The sequence below is a fragment of the Gymnoscopelus braueri genome, assembly GCF_963280865.1.
Source record: "Gymnoscopelus braueri genome assembly, chromosome: 14".
Lineage (NCBI taxonomy): Eukaryota > Metazoa > Chordata > Actinopteri > Myctophiformes > Myctophidae > Gymnoscopelus > Gymnoscopelus braueri.
Window position 1 is genome coordinate 25,895,183 of NC_137619.1, and position 26,896 is coordinate 25,922,078.

At 42.7% G+C, this 26,896-nt stretch overlaps 1 protein-coding gene across 1 annotated transcript in view; it reads left to right on the forward strand.

Annotated features, from left to right (window-relative positions):
• Positions 1-3,542: 3,542 nt before the first annotated feature.
• Positions 3,543-26,896, forward strand: part of LOC308099846 (attractin-like protein 1) — a 404,123-nt gene continuing 380,769 nt past the window's right edge. Inside the window, exon 1 of the mRNA XM_080448665.1 lies at positions 3,543-4,386. Coding sequence (XP_080304791.1) covers positions 4,136-4,386 — 251 coding nt within the window. The 5' untranslated portion in view covers positions 3,543-4,135. The remainder of the gene's footprint in view (positions 4,387-26,896) is intronic.

The following is a 26,896-nucleotide window of genomic DNA, read 5'->3' on the forward strand; positions in this document are numbered from 1 at the left end:
TCATAGATTTGGGATTAGCATCTTCTAGGTAGAGCTCATAGATTTGGGATTAGCATTTTCTAGGTAGAGCTGCTGTATGGTATCCATACAGAACTTGAATTTAGAACACTCAACACATGGCAGCTTTTGGCTTATGTACAATTATCCCATCCAGTTGTTTAACAGAAAAGGAACAATCTCAGTAAACCATCACCATGTGTGGTTAGGAGTGATTTCATTTTAATGGAGTTGTTGCTGAATGGAATGGATTATGTTACAGCTTGCTGTCAATATTTTTGGTAACACTCTATGTGAAGGGGTCTGCGTAAGATTGACACAACACCTGATATGAACATAAAGGACACTTTATAAATGGTCATTAAGCATCATTCATTCAGTCAACGGCAGACATTGTTTGGCATGTCTTTGTTATGACACCTTGACACTACACAGCCTGTCATAAACACAACAAGGCAGGCCTACTTATCAAACTTGAAGACCTTGTTGTTTTACTCGAGTGCAGGGCTCGAGTGGAGCACTGGAAACCAGCTTGTAAATTGACTCAGATATGGACAGGTGACTCTGATTCTGACAAGTATTTAGTGGGACTCTAGGGACTCTTAGTGAGGCTTTTAAACTAGTCTGGTTAACAGCCAAATCCTTCCAAAATGACATATGTCTGATGATTTGGTACTTTTTATGACTTTGTTCAATCCAACGTAGTGCATGCATATTCTAGCAGTATTTTTCCAGCCCTGCTAAATATTTTAGCAGTAATATTCAATTTTGAGGGATAAATAATTTACGTAGACAGTAACTTTACTTCTGTTGCACAGAGCTACAGCAGGTAGGTTGGCAGACAGCCTGCTGCTTGAGGAAACAGCTGCCTTACTGCAGGCTGGGCTTTTCTTTTGTACCCCAGGGATTGGGAGTACAGTTCATTACACTTGCTACTTCTCTCTCTACCGTGCAATGCATTGCTGACACATGCTTCTTTCTTTGGCCCAATTTCCCAGATCTTCCCCAAGGCAACAAGACCATCTGCCTTGCCTCCAAAATAGCAAAAGTATTTATCAAATGTCTTGTGGTCAGAACAGTGAGCCAGTTTCTGCTTTGCCTCACAGGTATCAATGATTGGCAAGGTCAAGGGCAGAAGCGTATAGCGTCTGTTGGGCCACTCGGGCCATGGCCAAGTCAATGGAGCTCTTGCTCAGGCTAGCTGTTGAAAGAGGAGGGCGAGAAAAGCAATTCTGCTCCTCCGACAACAATAGATACATTGGCTTCTACCAAGCTACAAAAGCTGCTGACTCGTGCATATCTATGGTCCATGTGTGACCTGTTACAGTAAGTACTGTATGTAGGCTGTAGGTACTGTAGGCTGAGGCTACTGTCAGATGTCTTGAAGCAGTCCAAAAGAGATAATGTTCCTAGATTCATGAATTAAATTACAGAGGTGACGTGACTTGCGACTAGCTGTGTGTGTGTGTGTGTGTGTGTGTGTGTGTGTGTGTGTGTGTGTGTGTGTGTGTGTGTGTGTGTGTGTGTGTGTGTGTGTGTGTGTGTGTGTGTGTGTGTGTGTGTGTGTGTGTGTGTGTGTGTGTGTGTGTGTGTGTGTGTGTGTGTGTGTGTGTGTGTGTGTGTGTGTGCTCACAAAGTCACAAGTTGACATGGAACCAGTAGATTATCAACACGGTATTAAGGTACTAGTAAAGGCTGGGAGAGTGTGTTGTTACTGTTGTTTTATGGTTGTTTAATTAATTACTTTTTTTTTTTTTTGCATGTGGCCCACACGGCATCGGCCAGGCCCAGTCAAAGTTTTATTCCAGCCTATGCAGCTGGTCAAGGGTAAGATTTGGAATGATACTTTCCTTCATTGTTCAGTGAAAATGCACATTGGGTATGAATGGGTTTGTAATGTTTTGATGCCACAAGTATTACGTTTGTTAGTCAGCAAAATGTTATATTGTATGGAGAGAAAAGCTATTCTGATCATCTCTACCCTCCACTGATTTGATCACACTGATGCCATGCTTCTGTACAGCATCAAAGAGAAAATAATAGGCTAAAACACTTCAGCCTGAGTAGGTTGTTAGTATTAAAATACAAGCACATGGGCACCTGGCTGCCTATACTTCTCCATCACTGCCACCTTGAGAAGCTTGATGAACAGACCATTGCCTGCCCACTCATGTATTAAAATCTGCATGTGTAAAGGCTCCAAGGGACAGAAGAAAGTGCAATTGAGGCTCGGCGGTGGCCTCATGGAAATTGCTTCGGCTTATTGTTATTCCTACTGCTTGAGTTAAATCCTATAATAGATCGTTTTTAATCTTCCCCTGAGGGCTGAAGCAGAAATATTGATTGGCTTACACAAAGAGCCCTCTCTGAGGAAAATGAAAAATAAAAAATGCTATTGATTTTTGACAGTTTGTTCGTAATTTAATGGTGGAATAATGAACTGCGACTGTGGGGCGGGGATGAGCAAGAATTACTGAGATATCCAAGATGGCATTTACTCACAACATCAGGGGGTATAATTAATCTGATTATATGCGTCTACATATTCATAGAATTTGTTCATGTTAATAATAAACTTCCCCCATAGTGATCTTCACACACTTGACACCATAAAAGCCCAGATACATAGCCCCAAAAATACCATAAAAAGAGATTAGTGTGAATATTAATGTTCATAATGTTTCTTATTTATTCATTTGTTTAATTTTCTCATGAATAAAGTGCCTTTTCATACACAGGTATAGGTGGATAGATGAATGTATGGATAGACTGTAGGGTAGGGGCGGGCAGCAGTGGCTCAGTTAGGAGGTAGAGTGGCTATTTAGGAACCGGAAGGTTCCCGGTTCGATTCCCTGGTCCCCTGTGTTAGCCTTGAAGTGTCCTTGAGCAAGACACTGAACTCCCAATATGAGCAGGTTGGTGCCCTGCCTTGCATGGTTTCCTCAGCTATCGGTGTATGAATTGGTTCATGAAATTCATATTGTAGTGCTTTGGGTGAATGTGCTATACATTTACCATTTAGACAGACAGACAGACAAATACTGATTTGCATGCATACTGCACTATTGACACAGCAACATACTGTAATAGAGGGAACTGAGTCTGAGCCTGTGACAGTCCTGTCTTTATAATAATACCCAGGAACTGTCCCTTTAAATGTGTAGTCTTACTCAGCGTTGCCAGATTCTGTGAGAGAACCAAGCAACCAGGTCTAGGAAAACAAGCCCAAAAGAAGCGACTATGGGCCACACACATGAGCAGTTTTTAAACATATACATCGGCTATTTGAAAATAGCAGATCTACAAGCTCACAACGCGTCGCGACGCGACGCGCTGTGACCTTGGTGGATTTGCTATTTTCAAATAAAATCTTGCCGTAAAATTACAATAAGCAGACCTGGCAACACTGGTCCTAACTGCTCATGCTCAGGGCTTTGTGCAGGAGTTTCCCTAGGAGCCAGCTGTGGACCCAAGAGGGAGAGTAGAGAGAGAGACAGGGAGATGTTGTCAGCTGTCACTGTCGCATTCTGGGCAGATGACGCGATGTTCACCTCGTGTACATAGGAGACAGCGGACAGTAGAAGGCATTAGGCCTACTACAGCACATCTCCGATCCGAGCTGTTTAACGGGGATTGTGTTTCCGTGGATGATAAAGATTCACTGGTGAATGATAACACGGATCACACGGTCGTCTGTTTACATCGGATGAGTCGACTGGAACTTCTTAATAAGTCTTTTTGGGGACACTCGCCTACATGGAGGTGGATTTATCTTTTTTTCCTTTGATGCTCAAAAACAGCGTGTTTCTGTAGGCTAGAGATCAATGCGTTTAGATTACCCCCCCCCCCCCGCCCCCCAGTTCTATAAAGTTGGATGCTTTCGCTCAGCCAGTTGACTCTCTGGCGTCTGACATCGCGCTGCGGGGCGAGATTTGACGCCGGCGCGTAAATGACTGTTTTGTGCGCGTTTCCACAGGCGTTTTACCGTTTACATGGTAGACTTTATACTAACAGCGTTAATGTATGGTTGACAGTTAATAAGGACACATAAGCTAAGGACATACAGCTGTGTTATAAATTATTCCAACTGGGAGCTGGAGGCAGCCTTTCATCCTAAAGGAACTCCGTTTACACAACAATGGAAGATGATGGAGCGGTACATGCGTGCACTTCTGGGACCAATAAGACTTCTTCTAAGACGGACGTGATGAAGACGTATTTTGGGATTTTCATCATCATGCTTCATCTGGTGCTTCATACGGAGGCATCGTCGTCGTTGTCAAAGGCCTGCGATAAACACTGCTTCTCGGGCAAGTGCGTCAATGGGACCTGCGTCTGCGACCACGGGTGGGCCGGGGACCGCTGTCAGCACTGTCAGGGAAGATTCAAGTAAGTTGTAACGTCAATCTTCAGTGACCTAGCTCAGTGGTTCTCAACCTGTGGTTTGGGATGATTTGGACTGGGGGGACAAGACTGTCACAGACCAGTTCACAGATGACAGTGAAGTGACAATTTAAGGACTTTTAATACCTCAAAAAAGAAAAGAAAAAAGACCCATTACTGCATCAAGAGTAATTATCAAACTATACTCTAAAAACTGGTCAAACATTGGCCAAATTGTCAAATAATATAAGAGGCAAAAATTGTGAAATAGGAAATTGAAATTGAGGCATTGTGAGCTTGTTGTAGGTTGGCTATTTTCACAATATTTATATGTGGAACCGATTCAAACTAAATGTAACGCTTCAACTCCTACAATTCCACGTTCTTGTCATGGTAGGGGGTCCCCAGTTCAAAAATGATTCTTTTGGGGGGTCCCCAGTTCAAATATGATTATTCTGAAAAGATTGAGAACTTACCTTACTTTTTTAGAAAGAAATAGGCCTTACCTCTGGCACACCTTGCTTTGGACAGGATGATGTTCCTCTGTCACATTGTCTCACTCCCAACATCTGACTTGTGTTGTAATTTTTAATAGTGAATTATGACAGTTGAGTTGCAATAATTACCCTTACAACTGAGTATGGCTATGAGTCCCAGATGCAAAAAGAAAGAAAGAAAGAAAGAAAAGGATGATCATAGAATATGTTGGTGCAACACTTTTACACTCTTTAGATAGAACAACCGTAAGACATGGGGTCTACCTGACAACACGTGTGAGACTTGATGCCCTTAATTGGCCCTGTGTTTCTGTTCAGGAGAACCAAAGTGGGACATGGAGGTCAACTCAAATAACAATCGACAAATCCTGTTTTGATTTACTGGCTCCAGACTTAGTGGTCTACATAAGGTTTTGGGGCTTCTCACTGGTTGAGAACCAGTGGAACCACTGCTTTAGTTACAGTATAGTTGTTTGCATGAGAGACTTTAATGGCCTTTTGAAGCAGCACTTCTGAGAGGAAACGGTGAACTTCAAATAACTTGAGAAGAAATTTGAGGACCATGTGGCCACAGATATTTGTTTCAGAGTTCACTTCAGACGTGTTAATTTATCAAGGTTGAAAACGTAAATTTAAAACTCACTGTCACTGTTTATACAAGTATAAGCTCTGGAGAGGAAGAGAGCCGTTTAGCAGAGGAAGCACTAGGTGCTGGTACTTTGCCCCTAAAAATACTCAATACTGATCATTGGATTGCAGCCTGGATCTTCAGCTGCATGCACGCAGGCACTCACTCACACACACACGCACATACACACAAACACACACACACACACACACACACACACACACACACACACACACACACACACACACACACACACACACACACACACACACACACACACACACACACACACACACTCGCTCATCCCCATCTCCCAGCAACCCAGGCAGATTCAATAAAGGAGAAATAGGGACTTGCTTGTGCTCGTCTATTGATTTAAGCTCTGTGCTGGGTAGTTTTATTGGGCTGCAGTGCCTTTCTTTGTTTTCCTTCCACTTTCTCTCTCTCTGTTCCTCCACCTCTCTGTTTGTCTCAGACGTTTTGTCCAGTGATTCTTTCTTTCTTCTCTCTAAAGTCAGACAGGTCAGATTACATCTTGCTCTGTCCAGTGCAATTATACACACACACACACACACACACACACACACACACACACACACACACACACACACACACACACACACACACACACACACACACACACACACACACACACACACACACACACACACACACACACACACACACACACACACCAGTAACAGGCTCATGATGAGAAAGAGTAACATGGCCATTTACAGTAACATTTTTTTTCTTTTTTGTCTGTCTGTCTCTCTCTCCCTCTCTCCCTGTCTCTCTCTCTCTAAACATCATACATGATATTAGCGTTGTGACAATCACATCAGGGACTTTATTCTTCTGGATTTAGATAGGTATTGCTGGTGGTGAATGGAGAGTTCATTGTTTGAGTGAGCCAGGCCATACACAGCAGCTAGGCTACATTGTGTTTACCAATCTATTGTAATAAGGCTGTCTTTGTTTCTGTGTATAGTACATGTACCGGAATTAATGTATGTCTGTAGACACTAGACAGTTGACTCAATACACACTGTATCGTCCTGAATCACAACACAGGCCACACAACTTCACATAATTATTAGATCTCTTACTCAAAATCTAAGACATGGTGCAATTTGGTGGTCAAGGTTGGCAATGAGCCACATGGCACAACTATGCACACCTCTCAGTTGCCCTTGTTTCAATTGAAGTTAACTTACCTTGCGGTTCATGATTTACTAGCTGAAAAGAAGCTTCACTTTCTCACCAATATGACGAGCAGCTGAACAGTAAGGAGTTCAGCATAGTGCCTTGTGTAACAATAGCATGACCCAAGCGCAGTTTGAGCCACTTAACCAACCAGAGGCTTAGTTCTAACAAATCTAGTACAATTGGACATCACATTAACACATACTATTGCTAGGTGAAGATCCTAATGTCTCATAGGGCTGGCCCCGAATGTTAAAACGATTCATAATTAATTCTGTATATTGGCAATGGCATTTGAATCTCAACTCAGGGTTTGAATGATTTGTTTGGGTGTGAGTTCTCCAATTTCTTTAATGTCCTATACAGCTCACCCAGGGCTAGAGGGTTATCAGCTTGTTGTGGGTGTACATTATGTAAACAGCAGAGAGGAGGATTGAGCTGAACTCTCTAGGGAGGTAGACAGTTCTAACTTTTAGGGTCAGCAGCTCCAAAACCGGGGAACAGTGTGTTGTTATAACACCATGCCCGTCAAGAGAGGATGAAGCACACTAGCGATCTTGTTGACAAACTGAGAAACCCTCCAGAGGGACAGAACAGTCTGGCATGCTATAGGCAAAATGAGCTAGTAAAATAAAGCAGTGGTTCTCAAACGTTTTCATGTCAAGGACCCCCAAATTGATGTGTATTAAACCCCCATTTGAAAAGACAATTGTGACAGGAAGTGGGACCCCAGCAAGAGAAGATCTTTGTTGTTAGATTTAGTACAGAATTCTACACCTGTCTACTGTAGATGGGAAGATAAATGTGGAGAGAGTGAAACATATCTGGATTGTCATTCTTATACATTCTCTCATTGGGTTAACCTCTAGTCCAGGGGTCCTCATAAGGGGGTCCGGGACCCCCAGGGGGTCCTCTGAGATACTGTAGGGGGGCCAACAGATCTTTGTGTGGTTTTATTTTACATTAGCCACTTGAACCCTAGCACCCCGAAAATAGCCGATCTACAAACTCACAACTTGTCTGCAACGCGTTGTGAGCTTGTAGATCGGCTATTTTCGGTGAAGAGGTTTGGTGTAGAGAGGCAAAAAAGAGCAGACCAAGTACAGAGCCAAAGGTCAAGTTTACCAAGTATTGAGGGTTCAAGTGGTTAAATGTCTTAAAATACACATTAACATGGATCCAATATGTAGTGGGGGGTCCCTGCTTCATCTCTCTCTCAGTTAAGGGATCCTTGACCTGAAAAACGTTGAAGACTCCTGCTCTAGTCAATTAAATAATAGTAAAATTAAACTGTTCCTCGTTTTACTGGGGAACCCCTGCACCCCCCCCCCCCAGGACCCCTGGTGGTTCCCGGACGACACTTTGAGAACCACTGATATAAAGTAAAGTTTGAAGTTGGTTCTAATGTCTGAAGCCAAAAAACTGGCATTCGTGCCAGCCCTAAATGTCTCATGATTGAATAGTCTCTTGGTGGTCTTCATCACAATCACTCATCAGCATTCTGACAGGATAGAAAACATCCCTTTAACCCATTAAGACCTGAGGCCGATTATACAAATGTCTTCTAAATCAGTCACTTCAAAAATAGCAGATGTACAAGCTCGCAGACTGGCACTGTGAGCTTGGATATCTGCCAACGCTAAAATGAAAAATGACACAGATGCTTTCCCGGTTTAATGGGTTTAAGCAGAATTTGTTTAAGGCCTGGTATGATGTTAATACATCTCTTAAGAGATGAGAAACAAAGAATTTCCCCTTGGCCTTGACAATGACATAATTCCAGATTTGGTTTAATAAAGAATATAATCACTTTTGTGTTGACTTGAAAGCTAGGAATCTTATTTGATCCAAATTGGCACTTTCACCTGAAATAGTCCCCAATTGATATGTTTCTATGCCAAGAATATTCTCCCTCAACATTTTATATTAGAATTCTGTCTACTGTACACTTATACTCAGCAATTCAAATAAAGGACATTTATACAGTTTGGGAGGAGGACTTGGGAGAAGGCACAGCTATGATTTTTGTGGACAAAAGCACACATTCATACATGAAATAAAATCCTAGAAATGCAATAATAAAGATGATGCACATAGTGTAAAACCCCAGGAATTCTTCCCGGATCTATTCTCAGCCCTATGCTGTAAATGTAAGCCCGGCAAAGGGACACATTGCCACTCTTCAGTATCAGTATTTACTGGCAAAATATCAGAAATTAAGTACAGAATATTAATATTAAATTTGACTCTTGGTCCTTCCTTTATGATATATCAGGGGCCTTCTGTGCACTGAGTCCCGCACAACTTATTCTTGCCAAGAAATTTTAATTAAATGGATAAAAGAACTATCCCCACAATCAATCACAGTGGTGTGTTGAAATGTTCGAGATCCCCCCTCAATGGTAAAAATGTCAGCACTTGCTCAGGAAACCGGGTTCAAATCTGGGGTAGAAGAGGAAAGTTACATAGTGCAGCTTTAGGTTATCATACTATTTTCAGACATTCTGAATACAGACAGATTCAGTCTCTACTAGCTGCTTCCCCTCTGGTCAATGGCTACCCCTCACCGTTTTGTTAAATAACAAACGGTTCAAACGATATGAAATGTCCAACATTGGCCAAGGGGTTTGGGCAAAGTTACACTAATAGAAGCCAAAATCAAAATAGCTCTTCCTTAGAAGAGCATGGACGTGCTCAGCAAATTTCATGGCAATCTGCCAATTGTGCAAATGGAAATTTTGGCCTGAGGGCAGCGCTAAAGGAAAGGCCATGAGATCACCAAAATGAGGAGGGTTCATCCTCCGGGGAGCATGCTCTCAGCAAGTTTCATGGCAATGCGCCCATTAGATTTGAGACATCTTGTGAGCAAGTGCAAATTGTGGTACACAACAAATTCTATAGTTTTTGAGATATCTTGCTTGGATTAATGTGTTGGCTGGACAGACGGATTGCCGGACCAACCAACCAAACATGGAGATTTTTTTTTAGGGGAGCAGGAGAGGAACTACTATATATTTTTAATTGCCAGGATATGTGATAACGGACTACAATGGAAACAAGCCCCCCGTGGCTTTTTGTGTTATCCTTTTAGCATAGTTTTATTACTGTACCTCCATACTGTTTTCAAATGTATTAATCAATCAATCAAAAAGCTCAAAGCAGCTGACCTTCTGCTCATGGGAAGACATTCATTTTGAAACATCATCAGTTATGCTGTTGACAAACTGACAGATATCCTTGTCAAACACAAGCCATATTCCATCATGCCACAGTTTGTTGTCACTTACAGTATGTCTGCATTAGAGCCCTGCACGGGCCGAAAATGACGGCCCTGCCCCGGCCCTGTCCCATGGAATTCAACCCGGCCCGATATGGTGCTGCAATTTTACAGCTCCAGCCCGGCCCGACGCCTTTTTATTTAATTATTATTATTATTAATTAATTATTTTCTAGCATACGCTTTCACTGACTAACACACATGCTGAGACGTGCCCACAATGGTCTGTGGTGAAATTCAAAAATGTTTACCTTATTATAATGGGGTCTGTGAGCCCAAGCCCGGCCCCCAATGGTCAAATAAAAAAACATCCCTAGCCCGGCCCGAATTAACGGGCCGGGCCTCTAGTCTGCATGGCAACTATTTATCTTCTTTTTTAGACAGTTGCTTTGTCAAGGTGTAGTGAGATGTTATGACCGGCATTTAAATCAAACATTCAGAAGTAACACTATTCTTTTAAATCAAATTTGTAGAAATGTATTATTCACACACATGTAGTGGTGTGCAAAACAAATCAGAAAGTCCTATCAGTAAAAATAAAAACCTGTCAGACTGAAATATTAATAAGATATGGACACACATAACACATGGAAACGAAAATGGCCTGTGGTTGTGGCAAATGAGGCATTTTAACCTCTATGCTATCTGTGCATACAATGTGTGCTGATAATCATAATGAATTATTAGTGCCATAAAAGCAAACGTCTTTAAGGGCATTGATGTTACTAGCCATGTACATACTGAAAATACTAAATACCATATCTGAGGCAGTGGTGCCTTTGATTTATTCACAGACACAGATTTATTCTCAGCTGCCATTAAAGCAGTTCTTTTGGGCGACAAATTGCTTAAACAATGAGCAGTCCTTGATTATTTTCATTGTTGTGTCGTTGAAGAAACTGGACTCCACGACTTTTATGGACTTGTTGACTTGACAGTGGCATTCTGCGCTTTGAACAGCAGCACACTAACTAAATAAAGGCAATCTGTTTGGATTGTTCTTGAAAACTGGGAAAAAACTGCTGGGAACTGGAAGCATGTTCATCCCTTTCTTTGTGTGTGATGTGCCAAGCATAAACAGCTGGGACAGATGAGGCTGGATGTGAACACACACTGAATGATCAAACACATCATTCTCCTGGGCTTTGTGGAGGAGGTGTTGAAGTGGGCTTATTGATAGGAGGAAGAGAATTGCGTTCTTCCTGGATTGCTTGTTGCCTTTCTGATAACCTTATGGGTCATGCTTGAAGCTCAATTGGAGGTTGGTGGCAGTCTGACATTTTGGAACTCTTATCTGGGCTGTACTATGGGAGGGGCTGACAAGACTGTGAGCTCAGGTTGCACTTCAGTTTTCATTACAACGTACAGTACTACCCATTTAATCACAATGGTTGCTGAGTTAAGCATCATCCATAAGTCAGTGGCAGCAGGGGGACTGAAAAGTGAAAACAAGTTAGTTTTCATTTATTGATTGACAAGATCGATTTTGTAGAATTTATATTCATGCAGTTACGATAATGACTTTGCCTGTGAAAATCTCATCGCTTTGTCTTTTGTTATTAAGGTGCCGCTTTTTACGATCTTTGATTGTTTAGTTTTGTTAGTATACAATATTTCTGAGTGAGACTGATTAGAATAATTCTCTACTCTCTCCATTTACATTTTAGCAAAATTATGGCTCCTATTTCTCTGTGTTTTAACTTGTTGAAGTGCTTTAGATGTTACTATCCATACTATTTATTAAGGAAGCTGTCTGAACACACTTTTGTGTGTTCAGATTTTTCACTTTTTTCACTTTTCCTAAATTGAATTTGTTTATTAGTGTTTTTGTGAATTCTGCGGAGTTTGGAAGTTACTGAGCATTTGCGGCCGGGGGCTCTGTTGTCCTTGTTCGCTCACGGTTACGGTCCCAGCCAGTGGGTGGACTTAGATAAGTCATTCATAGTACACACCGCCACACAGACAAGAACAGCAGCAGTAGCGACAGCGCTACAGTTAAAAAAGGAGGACTTTGATTTTTGAGTCGTGTCCACACAATGTGTTTTAAGAGTGACGTAGCACTTTGGATATCATTCTCAAGCGCAATGTTCGCATGAACGTTATGTTAAAGGGCCATTTCACCCCTGGAAGAAGTTTTCGGTCTTTTAATGAAGTTTAGGAGTCAAGAAACAAGATCCTGGGTTTTTTTTGGTGAATAATCTGTGTTTTTAGATATCTAGTAATCTTCGCATTCTTCGTGACGTTATTTGCGTCATGAGAGATATGTCTCATTCCTTTCCGCACTACATGTTGTCTTGACGCGTCTCAGTCAGACCAGCTCCAAACGACAGCCCCCGTAACACTTTGTTCAACCTTCTTTCGCCACTCGGCCACTCCCATTAGCTGCGGCCAGCGGGCAAACCCCCTTGCAGAGTGAGGCATTACTTTACCTGAGTTATCTTCTTATAGTTGTACTTGAATGTTGACATGAAATAATAATCCTGTGTAGTGTTTCATAAGCGCAAGCTTGAAAAAAAAATACAGCGTGGAGTGGCAGCGCTGGTAAACAAACACCGTCGCAAAGGCTAGGATCATAATACCAAGGATTCGACAGTGATGTCAATACTATGCGACACGGAAGTAGAACACCAGAAAGATACCAAGGATGTCCCAGTGATATGACATCACTAACGAATCCTTGGACATATATGTAACTAGATGAACTTGCGCGAGTACAGCCAGTGTTGCCAGATATTGTGAGAGAAATAAGCAGCCAGGTCTATGAAAACAAGCCCAAAAGAACATAACTAGGCCAAGAGCACTTTACCTAGACATGGGATATTATATATTTGAAAATTGCCGATCTACAAGCTCACAACGCTTCGCGACCCATTGTGAGCTTGTAGATCTGCTATTTACAAAAAAATCTTGAGGGGGAAAAAGTGTTTTTTTTTCATTTACTTTTTATTGGATTTTTCAGAACATGAAAACAAACATACACAAAAAAAGAAAAGACTAGCACATTACTAACAAACAAACCGAACATACAAAACATACAAATACAAACATATAAGGGGAAAATGTGGAATATTTTTGACACATATTTGTTAGGGGCTCCCTGGCACAAATTATAATTTCAGATGGGGGTCTGTGGAAAAATACATGAACATGTTTGAGAACCACTGGTTTAAACATCAAAACATTTGGAAACAAGCCCAAATATCAACTACATTTTAGAAAGAAGCCGCTTATAATAAGCAGACATGGCGACACTGGCATGCTGTTTGGATGTTATTGTTGGAGATCACACCCACATGGAACCTCCCCTGCCACAAGGCACCAAAGCATTCTGGGAGTTGAAGTTATAGGCAGTGATACGCTGTGGTCCCCCCTGTGGTCCCCCCTGTGGTCACCCCTGGAACTTCTTCCAGGGGTGAAATGCTCCTTTAAGCATGGCCTTCTCATGCTTGTGGTAATGACTTACGACTCAATGTCAGGTAAATGACCGGGTTGGTACACACAGACATAATCAAATGAGCGGCCTCCTCTCCTAAAGTTTAACTAAGCACATGCTTTGTACACAGCGCATAACCCAACGTCTTTGAGTGCTCACATCCTTGGGTATGGACTAGTAAAATAATTTCCTTTTATGTGTCACTGTCCCTTGTTCTCTCCCCATCACTTGTTTGTATGGTTGTCACATGTGTTCACACTTCTGCTGTCGGTTCAGGAATTCAAAGTGGTGACCTTCTGATCTCTTGTCTTCCCATGCTTTCACTAGCAATGCTGCACACAATATCTGTAATTCTGACTCATATCCTGTTTATATTATTCAACCTGCTTTCCAACATCCCTGTTTATGCGTCCATACAATTACTTTCTGCATATCTTTGCTCTTCTACCATCTAGTGATGGAAGGTTGATATTAATACAACAAATACATTGTTGGTACTAATGGTAACTAACAAGCAACATCAATCCCCCCTCTTTCTCCTAATTTAGTTGTCATGACAATTCCCACTTATCTCCACATGTGTAGTCCCTGTCACTGTTCAAACCTACATTTTGTCATTGTGTGGGAGGGTGTAGACAAGCACGTATCTCTTCCAATTAGTCAGTAGCCTCTTCTTTTCACCTGATACTGAGAAGTTTTACTGGGAGGGTGTAACACATGCGGAGTAACACGCTGACATAGTATCTTTCCCTGCTGACCAAGCGCCATGACTAACATGTTAAAGTCTCTCTAGTGCATTGACAGTGATCGCCATCCCCACCCAGCTTCCCTCCTGCGAACACGGCCGAGCAGCCGACCAAACCAGAGGCACATGGGAGGATTCTGATTTCAAACATGTAATGCCAGCTCCAGTGTGTGTGTGTGTGTGTGTGTGTGTGTGTGTGTGTGTGTGTGTGTGTGTGTGTGTGTGTGTGTGTGTGTGTGTGTGTGTGTGTGTGTGTGTGTGTGTGTGTGTGTGTGTGTGTGTGTGTGTGTGTGTGTGTGTGTGTGTGTGTGTGTGGGGGTGTGTGTGTGTACGTGTGCACGCGTGTGTGGGTGTGTGTGTGTGGATGTGTGAGAAAACAACTCTGTTCACTTACTACTTAAAAGTTGACAATTTATCCACAGAAAAAACACACTGACCTGATCAGTAATAATAAATACAAAATTACGATGTGTTGTCTTAACCCAGATGTAACTATAAAGGCATGCCCTGTGTGGCATGTGATTAGTAGTTGTACATCGTTCCCACTACCTATGCCTATGCCCTCTCTCAAACACATTGTTTACCTCTCCCTCTTTCTGTCAGATTGCTGTTATTCAAATTTCTCTGTAACGCAAGTGTGGTAGATTTTGTTTTCTAGGTTTTTTAGTCATCATGCCAATTAATCCCCCCTGCAGATTTCTGTGTTTCCATTGCTTTTGTATTGTTGTACCCTACTGGCTCACCTGCCAGTGAGGAGACCCCACCGGTATGGCGTGTTCAACACTGACAGGCGCCGAGCTACAGTAGCCTGTCATTTTCTTTTGTGAAAATTCAATGGTTTTTGGCTCTATATTCTGGAAGCATTAATCATTGTTTTAGACTCTAAAATGTAGTGTAGTAGGGGGTCTCCCTGTCTCTACAGCTATTTAATAAACCGAAAATACATTTTCAAGTCAGGATACCAATTTTATTCAATCAGGACAGAGAACCCCACAAAAATAATTCATCCATTTTATAGTTCCAGTTCCAATTGTTTTTGTTTCATCACTTCCAATTTTACTTGTTTATCCTGTATTAATTCTCTCTCCTGATTGGTATCAAATAAAATTGGTATGAGAGCTGGAGAGACAGGTAGACCCCTATTATTGAAGAAACACTCTAGCAATGATCACTTTGGGAATATAGCTCTTTGACAAACATTTTTCAAAAATATCAAACCACCTTTAAGACAGCTTGGACAGAGTTGATTGTGCGCAGACATTAAGACTCATGATTTGGGGGTGTTGGGATATGTTGTCACGTTGATGGATGTATATTTTGGTGTTCATCCAATGTGGACTGTGTTTGTATGTCTGTGATGATACATCCCATAATCCAGAGGGACAGGTGCGTTGTTGGTTAGTTAGAAGTATAGATCCCATCCTATATTAAAATTGGCTTAAGGAAGGATGAGCCCGGTAGGCGTGCGGGCGGACCTCTGACGTCACACTCATGTCACCATAGCCGCCCGAACCTCTAGTAAGCTAAAAGGACAGACACTCGATTACTTCTGGTCCCTGGACGGACAATTGCTCTGCGATTTTCAATTCACTAAAATAACGTAGTTATCATTGAGCGATTCAAAAAATATTCAAGAATTGCGATCCTTGGCCTGCTGGCAGCGTTCACAAGAAATATGATATTGATCGGCCACATAGCTTGCTATTATGCAAGATCAGTTGAGGAAAGACACAGACAGACAGGGGTGAATCACCTGGTAGAGATTAACAATGTACATACTGTTGATCTTAGGTCTTCTAAATATAGCTGTGCTGGGTTTAGATTGCTCTGATAAAAGGAATCCAACACTTCAAGGACAACAACAACCACTTGTACTCTACTTGCTGTTGAGAAACAAGCAATGCAGACACATAGAGAGAGTTCAGAGGGTTCTGCCTACATCACCAACACATATATACTATATATATATATATATATATATATATATATATATATATATATATATATATATATATATATATATATTAGTAACTAACTGTAGTATATGTGTGTGTGTGTAAGTGCATGGTGATTATGTGTGTTTAAGCCCTAGGCAATGTGCAGTGTTGATGACACAGCTTATGTGAACTGAAGTTGCCACTGTACAGTTGTGTGTGTGTGTGTGTGTGTGTGTGTGTGTGTGTGTGTGTGTGTGTGTGTGTGTGTGTGTGTGTGTGTGTGTGTGTGTGTGTGTGTGTGTGTGTGTGTGTGTGTGTGTGTGTGTGTGTGTGTGTGTGTGTGTGTGTGTGTGTGTGTGTGTGTGTGTGTGTGTGTGTGTGTGGAGAAAGGAGTGAGAAGGGAGGAGCACTGGAAGGCCATCTGTGCACTGCGAGTTAATCCTGCAGTGATGAGAGAGAAAGCAAGGACAACACACACAAAAACAAACATGCACTCTTGAATGGGCGTCGCGCATGAATCCCTCAACTGTGTTCTTCCCAGAGGTTGTAGTGATTCCATCTATTTGGTTGTGGTCAATTTATGATTACATCATCAGCGCCGCACCGTAAACACCAGTGACACTTAATTTGTGATTACAGTGCGATAACTGTGTGAATCACGCAATGACTCAAAGCTTCGGCGATGACCTTTCCCCTATTACAGTATGCTTTACGGTTTTCTCAAAAGAAACGCACAATGCTTTAACAATTGGCCACTACAGGCAAACCAACGCACTATGGATGAATCATTCATACTGGAGGGGTTTATTCATTAAACTCACATGCAGCTTTAGAATGATGGTAGCATCATGGTAGAAAGGCTGGGAGTTTCCCTTGCCATGTTTATGGGTGTTTCTCATCGCCATCACCCCAATGTGATCACGCCCATTCACTTCTGATATATGTTTTTCCATACATTTCAAAATGCTACGTGTTGTAAGCTTGTAGATCGGCTATTTCCGCCTTTTGTAGGACGACAAAGTACACAGGGCTTAAGTGGTTACAAACATTGCTGTCTCATAATGATGATGTCACGGCCGCTCACTCATGCCCCACGAAGACAGTGGATCAATGATAATTTGACTGTAGACTGCCCATTACTCTCACTTCTGTACTCTGTTCTCTCCCTCTCTGCTCTTCCTTTGGCACTCTGTTTGCACCCAGTCTGAGCAGTTCTCTGAATGACAGGGGTAGGGAGCCAGGGTGTGTGCTCAAGTGGCCGCATTTGCGATGGAAAATCGGTGTACACAAAGGAGAGCAGGGACTGAAGCATGGCACGGAGGAAGGACAAAGGAAGAGACAAATCGACAGAGACAGAGAGAGCAAAGATGGACAGAGAGAGAAAGGGAGAGAGAGCGAGACGAGAGAGAGAGAGAGAATGAAGGAGGTGCATTCTGTGTTTAGCAAAGCTGGCAATCAACCACACTACCATACCACACTATACGCTACAGTTTGTTTCTCATTAAGGACTTTCTTTATCCCTACATACTCTTTATGCACTGTACACACATGCAGCAATCTCTCTCTCTGCCTGTCTGTCTGTCTGTCTGTCTCTCACTATGTAGCTGATAGCATACCTAAAGCATGTGCTAGCTGCGTTTGACTGCACTCTATTTCTGTGTGTGTGTGTGTGTGTGTGTGTGTGTGTGTGTGTGTGTGTGTGTGTGTGTGTGTGTGTGTGTGTGTGTGTGTGTGTGTGTGTGTGTGTGTGTGTGTGTGTGTGTGTGTGTGTGTGTGTGTGTGTGTGTGTGTGTGTGTGTGTGTGTGGGGGGGGGGGGGGGTGTGTGTGGGGGGGTGTGGGGGGGTGGGGGGGTGTGTGTGTGGGGGGGGGGGGGGGGGGTGTGTGTGTGTGTGTGTGTGTGTGTGTGGACTGGAGATTGTTTGTCTGGTTATTTTCCTGGGTTGTCTTGGATAACTCAAGCCATTTGCAGTTTGTTTTTCTTCTTCGAGTTGGTGGTGCAACGGTTCCCAGTCCTTACACTCACTGTGTGTGGGGGGAGGGGGCACACACATATTGGCAATTGCAATACACACACGCACACGCACACACACACAAGTGGTTGTCTGGCTCCGAGGGGAACAGGTCATTTTGTCACAGCCTGTCACTATATGTGCCAGGTGGCATGGCCCTTTTGCCCACTCTCTGTTTACCCTACCTCCGCAAGCAAACACACACACACACACACACACACACACACACACACACACACACACACACACACACACACACACACACACACACACACACACACACACACACACACACACACACACACACCCCCACACACACACACACACACCCTCTATCTTTCCAAACCCCCCGCCCACCCCGCGCAAACTCTCTCTCCTTCGCTCTTAACTCTGTCTTTCTGTTGCCAGGTGGTTCTCTATGGCCCGATGCCATTTGGCACGGTGTTCACAGTATCACCTGGGCACTGTGTCACACTGTGACAGTGCTTCGTTTTTGGAAGGGCTGCACGGTGATGGAGAGAAAAAGAAAACAATACTGTGATTTTATTTGATGTTATTTCTTCACATTTTTCATCATAGTTTTAGTCGCCGAATTGAACACTGGAGGAGAAGGGGAGGGGGCTTGGTGAAAGTGGGTGTGGCATTGGGGTTATAAAGTGACCATAACCAGTGTTTTGGTTGACACGCCCCAGAATGCTCAACGTTGTATTCTTGCATCCCAGAACCTCCCTGCTCATTGATCACTACATTACGGTAACACTGTAAACAACTTTACCCATTCAAACCGGGAACGCATCTGTGTTACCACGTCAACCATTATTTTATACTTTGGCTATTCAAAAATAGCAGATCTACAAGGCTATGAGCTTGTAGATCTGCAAAAAAATTGATTGAAAATGTGTGAAAACCTTTGAATATACGTATTTCTAAAGCGAGCATTTGTAATTCAAATCTTTGCTTCTGGGGGTCCCTGGAACAAAATAATTTCAGATGGGGGTCTGCAGCCAAATACATATGATTTTGGAGGTCCTTGACATGAAGAAGTTTGAGAACCACTGATATAGCAACATACGTTTTTTTCAGGAAAACTGTTACAGTAGGATTTAGGAGACATTTTGTAGAATCGGAACCTCAGGCCTTAATGGGTTAATGAATATGTAAGAGCTACTGCATCATAGCAACTTTGTACGCTCAATTTCAATCATCCAAGTATTGTGAGAGGGATTGGAAATGATCAGACGAGCTATGTTCTCTGTGACTCCCAATGCAAATTTTTAAGGATTTGGCCCTTTTGAATTATTTCCCACAGTTACTGTAGGTCAGAGATTGTGCACAGAATTCCTTTTTAGGGAAGTCTCCAGTCTCTTACTGCCGGATTACTCAGAGCACAGCATTTGATTTCACTTTGGCACTATGCTAATGCTACTGTCAGGAGAAAAGCCTGGCAGGCATTCCATTTATTTTCCTTTACTTGTCATTTAGGTTGGTTCTTGTTTTTTGGTGCAACGTTTTTGGTGCAACGTTTTTTGGCCTACTGATATGTCTGGTGACATCTACATTCACTGTAGTTGCTAGAACAGCGGTGAGAATGGCCACTAACAAACCTACGCCTACTGATTTGAAAACAAATCATAAAGCCATCCCAATATGCGCAGAGTTTGATGTCGGTCGGTCCTATATATGGGCAATTGGGCATATCCATATATGGGCATAGCGGTCGGATCAGTGGTTCTGGACAACTGGATTTCCATATATGCCTATAAATGGGTGGATCGGTCAGATGGGCGGTTCTGAACAACCGCCTATCCGACCGACTCAATGGCAGGCACTGCACCCCCCTTGGGTCGGCGACACTCGTGACGAGTCTTTTGGGGTTCCTGTTTTAATTTTTTAATACATATTTGAAGTTTTTCAGAAAACAGGATTTAGGTCAGGATTTAGAAGTTTTTAGAATCGGCCTCACGTCTAAATAGGTTAAGTCGATCGGTTGGACGGTTCTCAAGATACAGAGGGATAGTTTTATTATTATTACAAATGTGCAGGATTGTGTCACTTTTTGTACTTTACACTTGAGATCCTTTGGTTCATATACTGTAGTTTGTAACATAAAACAGTCATGGTAATTCAAGCTAGTTTGTGACTTTTTTTTTGGGGGGGGGGGCATGTTCCTTTTTGGGGCTTTTCCTTATTCTTTATAACCTTTATAGGTAGTTATACGCTGCAGAGAGACAGGAAGCACAGAGTCAGACCTTAGAGGACAGGACCATTGAGCTATTGGTTCGCCCAGTTTGTGACTTGATCACACTGACTACGATGTGGTTTTGTGCTGTCCCATGTTTGGGACATTTTGCAGTGTGAGTGGTGTGATGCTAGACAGAGTGTGGTGGAATGTATGCAGACCTCTGTAAGTTTGTATTGGGTGTGGTTCAGGGAATTGGGTGTGTGTGTGTGTGTGTGTGTGTGTGTGTGTGTGTGTGTGTGTGTGTGTGTGTGTGAGACAGAGAGAATATGTAGGGCTGCTGAGTATAGGAAAGCATCCCATAATAGGAGGAGGCTGACGACAGGGGATAGTGATTTCTGTTGGCGTGGTAACGCGTTGCAGCTCCGTAATACACAATGGCGTTTTAATGCACACCACATGTGATGGGGCCCAATGCGAGGAAACACACACACACACACACACACACACACACACACACACCTCTGTTGTGTGCAGGGCAGGGTATATAATCAGTCTGTGGCCTGGCTGGGGTGCAAACTCACTGTAATAATACAGTGGCCTCTTGTCAAACTGTAATAAAGGCTCTATTTCTGTGTACACACACACACACACACACACACACACACACACACACACACACACACACACACACACACACACACACACACACACACACACACACACACACACACACACACACACACACACACACACACACACACACCAAGCCATGCCTGTCAACCCTTATATATGAGACATCAGGAAAACATGTTTTATTTTAGCCACTGCTGTATAAGGACATAGAGATCAGAACCACAAACGATTTCTCTCTCATCACATAGCCCTCTCATCTTCATCACATAGCCTTCTCATCTTCATCACATAGCCTTCTCATCTAGCCTCGCGTAGCCAGACTATATCAGTGCGTGGATATGAGTCTGGTGCTTCCATGAGGAAGTTTTTTTTCCCAAGGGGCGGGATCAAAACAATGGCCCTCGACGCAATTGGCTAGACCAACTACCAATTACAGTCTCCCATATTCGAATACTGGGCCCTGATTGGTCACCCACGTCTTCTGGAGCAGGAAATGGATTCTCTATGGAGCGGTGCCAGACCCAAATCGCAGAGTGCAATTTTGTTTTGCACTCACAGATTCGTCTGATCCCAGGCTACTTCTCATCCTCATCACATAGCCTTCTCATCTTCATCGCCTAGCTTTCTCAATATAAAAGCCAGTGGCAAAGTAGCTATTAGCTTTTCAGAAGAATGTAATTAGGGCTACCGTAATTTCCGGACTATAAGCCGCTACTTTTTCCCCATGCTTTGAACCCTGCGGCCTATACAACAGTGCGGCTAATCTATGGATTTTTACAGCTATCGGCCACTAGGGGACCTTCTAAATCTATGGATTTTACATCTGCGGCTTATAGTCCAGTGCGGCTTGTATATGCACACATTAGTTTTTTTCCCTAAATTTGGCTGGTGCGGCTTATATTCAGGTGCGCCTTATACTACGGAAATTACGGTACTTATACTACGGAAATTACGGTACTTGACTGTTAAATGAGTTCTCAGTTGAAAGGAGTTTTATTTCATAGCTTACTACCAGGCCTGGAATTTCATCTTTTTAGGGACATGGCTACTTGGCCTTTGGCCTTGTAAATGTTTTGATGGCATAAGGGCCAAATACAAGGACAGCAAGGCCATCAAATAAAACACTGATATTAACTCACTGCCAATGACGTCTTTTGACGGCTGTAATGGAGTGGCCACACTGCCAGTGCCAATGACGTCTTTTAACGTCTTTTTTAAACGTCTCATCCTTGTTAGTTTCTTTTCCTCCGCTTAGTAATATGCTTAAATTCAGCGGGTCGTCTCGTCTGATCTGAGGTCGTAAAGCAACGGGTTGTTGGTGGATGCTGTAGATTAATATTTTGTGACAACTTGAAAAGGTAAGAAAATCAAAAAATCACTGTCAGTCTGGGCTTTTTGGGCTATTTAGTGAATGGCAGTGAATGAGTTAAGTCCACTGAAATAATACATTTACTTTAAGGGGGTTAAGAAAGAATTTGTATGAATTAAATATGAAGTATAACTATCAGTGAAATAAATACATTTTTGTACAAACTGCTGAAAAGGAGTTCAGAAGTTCATACTCAGAGTCACTGGACTGGTTTGAAGATGAGGAAGTGTTAAGAATTCAGAATCTTGACAGTGAAATAGAAACGGTAATTCTGTATGATCTGTCTGATGCATGTGAGTTTATGTTCTGTTTGTCACATACTCTTGTGTCTCAGAAGTAGGGATGGGAAGATATGAAATTTTCATGTCACAATAATTGTGACCAAATGCGATTTACGATATTATCACGATAATGTAAATATGCTTAAAAATCTTAAAATGCCACTTTGTATATCTTAGAGACTTAGATATCTTAGAGGGGGGGGGGGGATGAAGATGATTAGATATTCTAGAAAGACAGGAACTGACCATGTCCTTGTTTATGACTCTTAACACATTCGGTGCCAGAACAGATTACGTTCAGTGCCAGAAATCTCACCATTGAGCTGCGCGGCACTGCTTTAAAGGTATCATGACATTCACTTTTACACCACATTCAAAGTCTTTGTCCTGGTCCTTCAAAAGTGTACAAAAAGTTTTAAGTGAAAATTCCATTCCAGTGATCCATGGCAGGTGTTTTTCTCTCACATTTCTAAAGCCTTTTCAACTGCAATGAAAAAAGAAATCTTTGCCTGCGGGTGTCGCTGGTGAGGGATTTTGCCTGTCAATCATCGCCTCTGCTCCGCCCCCCCCAAAGGAAAGGATAGGGGAGGGGAGGGGCGAGGAGGAGAGTGGGCGGGATTAATCGACTGTGACCTCACTGTCGAAGGGCCAAGCTCAGATAACTTTTCAGCCTAATTATTCAGAAAACCCCAGACCACAGAAAATCCACTGAATGTTCTAAGTTCAGGTTTTTTGGGTGTAATTGAGGTCATAAAACCCCAAATAAAACATTGAAAATAAAAAAAGTGAAAATGAATGTCATGATACCTTTAAGCTGTAGACTCCAAGACGAGCAATCCATGGGAAAAAAAGCATGCATGCATTTTGGACGATGGTCCTGGCTAACGCCTGGAACGTTAACATCTTTCACGCAGGTCACATTGGCAAAGCAATCGCCCATACAAAATGAGTCGTTTTCCCCAACGTAAAAAGTTTCTGGGTTATAGGGGTTTTAGAGAAGGAGATAGAACGGAAGCGGATGGGGAACCATGTGTTTTGGCACGGTGATCTATAAGGCCCTTCCTTCTCAGAAACACTGTGGGTGATTCCAGAGCTACTCCAGCCCCTCCCGTGTGGAAAAAAAACAAAAAAGACTGAAAACACGGTTTAGATCGTTTTCGGCACCAAAGCGCTACTCGGTGCAAACACGGTTCAGACCGTGTTTGGCACCCGATGTGTTAACAGCTGCTGGGTAGAAGCTCTTCCTGAGCATTGAGCCTCAAACTCTTACCAGTCCACAAACACTCTGTTTCCAGAGGTGTTGCCTTTCTACATTTCTGCATATCTGTCTGTGTGTCTTTATCTCAATATGCCCAAATATGGATGACTGATGTCATAGTACTGTCAAAACACATCTTATTATTAGCACATTTCAGATTATAGATTTTGCTAAAATGGCCATTCACTTTGAGTAACGTCATTTGCTATTCCATAATAATGATGTCATCAAGGAATGACATCACACCATCGTCATCACATTCAACATAATTGACCTTTTAAATGTTTTTATTGTATTTCCCAACACAACACCATTCAGCAACTGTTACCAACACTTTGCCTTGCCTTCTAACCTCTTCTGTAAATTAGTTGCACTGATTCAGTGTGAAATGTTTCACTGGACGATACATCTGAAAGGAGGACATAGGCTTTCCTGGCCGGCTGCTGTGGTAGTCGGACACAAGCTGTACTCTTTTGGAGGTTACGGTAACAGTGATTATATTGAAGTCCACATCTTCAACACACTGTCTCTACGCTGGAGGAAGTTGACCACAGTGAAAACTGGAGGAGGAGAACATCACCTTGAGGTTCCCTGCGTGCGCGCGGGCCACACAGCTGTTCTGGTAGAAGATATTGTCTACATCTGGGGGGGATATCCTTACTGTAACGTGCTTTATTCATTTGATGTTGACAACCACAGATGGTCCAAACCCAATATTTCTGATACCGTTCCAGAGGGGAGGAGCTACCACTCAGCCTGTGTCTTGAGGAAGGTTGTGTATATTTATGGAGGAATCACACAGCTGACTGGACTGACTGGACTCACTAATGACATTTACAAGTTGGACACCACCACAATGGTCTGGTCTTTAATTAACACCAGAGGAACTCCTGCACCTGTTTCATCATATCACTCTGCCACTATCATCGGGACAAAGATGTTTGTATTTGGGGGCGGCAGGGGGGTCCAGTGGGACTTCTACAACAACAAGGTCAGAGTGTTTGACACAGAGACCAACTGCTGGCTGAGCACACCTTCTGCACAGCTTCTTCCGGAAGGATGCAGGGGTCATTCAGCCTTTGCCTACAATGGAGAGCTGTACATATTTGGCGGCAGCAACTCGAAGCAATTCTTCAATGATCTGTGGAAATTCAATCCACAGACCCACTCATGGAAGAAGGTTGAGTCCAAAGGGAAAGCCCTGTGTAGGATGACTTGGATGTGCTGTAGCATGGTGGGAGATCGTATCATCCTCTTTGGAGGATACAACCTGCATATCTTAGATTTAAGTCCTAATCTGAAGATGTTATGCAAGCTAGCAGTTATTCAGTACCGTCTGGATCAGTCTGAACTCAGACATGACATCAGGTGGGAACTGGCAGCCATGATGACTATCAACAATAACTGAAAACATAACATAGCCCTATAAAAAGAGAAACAAACTGTGGTCCCATTTAAATAAACAAACAAACAAACAAACAAACTGCAAGTGGCAACGGGGTCCAAGCATATCAGAGAAAGATGAAGAAGAAGAAGATGATGGCCCTCAGGAGAAAATGCAGACGAAGAGGAAACATAAAAACATCATGTGGTTCACAGTGACATGTGTAGACCAAGGACCAGTGGAGATTATACCCAGAGGTAAGTGGCTCATGTGGGAAGACGGATTCTCTGCTGGAACTGTTACCTCCACGACCCTCTGGATAAGTGGATGAAGATGGATGGCTGGATGGATGGATGGATAAGTGGGCGGATGGATGGATTCACCAAATTAACACGTTGCCTGCCATGGACGCATAAAGTCGTTCTATTAAATAGTCCACTTGCCTGCCAAGACGCATAAAGTCGTTCTATTATCAATTTTTTTTTTTTTTTGAGAATTCCACAAGGGGCACCCTAACACAGCTTTGGGATGATCCATCGTCACTCAGAGAAGAAGTATGTGGATGTGACGTCATTCCAAAAAACGTCACATCCATCCACCCTGACTATGGGATTTTTAGAAAAACACTCCTAACTCAGTTTATTTTTTTTTGCATTGAAAACCACCCGTTTTCAACGGGCCATAGCCCCAAAATGGCCGATTGGTGTTGGAATGTTATTGTTCCAATGGACACACGGATCCCTCCGCCTTCTCACAGGGACTTTTTTTTGTACACAATCTAGCTTCCACTGAGTTTCAAAGATCGTCGGATTAAGGTAATTACGCTGGCAAGGGGATAAAAAACAATGTTTAATATCTTGGCAGGTAATGTTAAGACTAGAGAGAGGGGCGTGTCTATACAATGAATATATATTCATTGTATAGAAAATTATCAGGCTTTTGGGAGCACCCCGGACAGTTGCTTGATTCAGTATTTAGATATTATATATATAATATCTAAATACTGAATCAAGCAACTGTCCGGGGTGCTCCCAAAAGCCTGATAATTTTCGCGAATTTTGTCACCCTTTTGGCAATCTAGGCTCTTGCAAGGGCCTAGTTCAGTTGCATATGTCCTTCTCTGACCACAAACGGTTCATGTCCTGAACGGTTCATGTCTGTGAAGACTACAGGAAAGAGACAGAGGAGAAAACTGTTAAATCAGCTGGGGGGCAGTGTGGATGGGGCATCAAGGCCACTGTGGCCTCAGGGCAGATATGTTTTTGAAGGGCAGAAGGCCAAACTGTGGGGCAACGGCGGCCATGGCCTCCCTGAAATTCCTGCCCTGCTTACTACTATAATTAGCAGAGTTGTTCCGATACCGATACCAGTATCGGAAAAGCTGCCGATACTGCCAAAAATGTTGGTATCGGTGAGTATGCCAGTCTATGCCGATCCGATTTTAGAGCGATCGCGCGTTGAAAATGGCTGGTTTTCACACAAAAAGAATCAGAGCTAGAAGTGTTTTTCTCCAAGTCCCATCATTGGAGTGGACGGAAGTGACGTTCTTTGGGATGACGTCACATCTGTTGATTCCTTCTAGGAGAGTCGCGGGATCATTCCTAAGTTGCGTTAGAGCGCCCTCTTGTGGAATTTTCAATTTTTTAATTATTTTTGAATCACATAGATCTATGTGA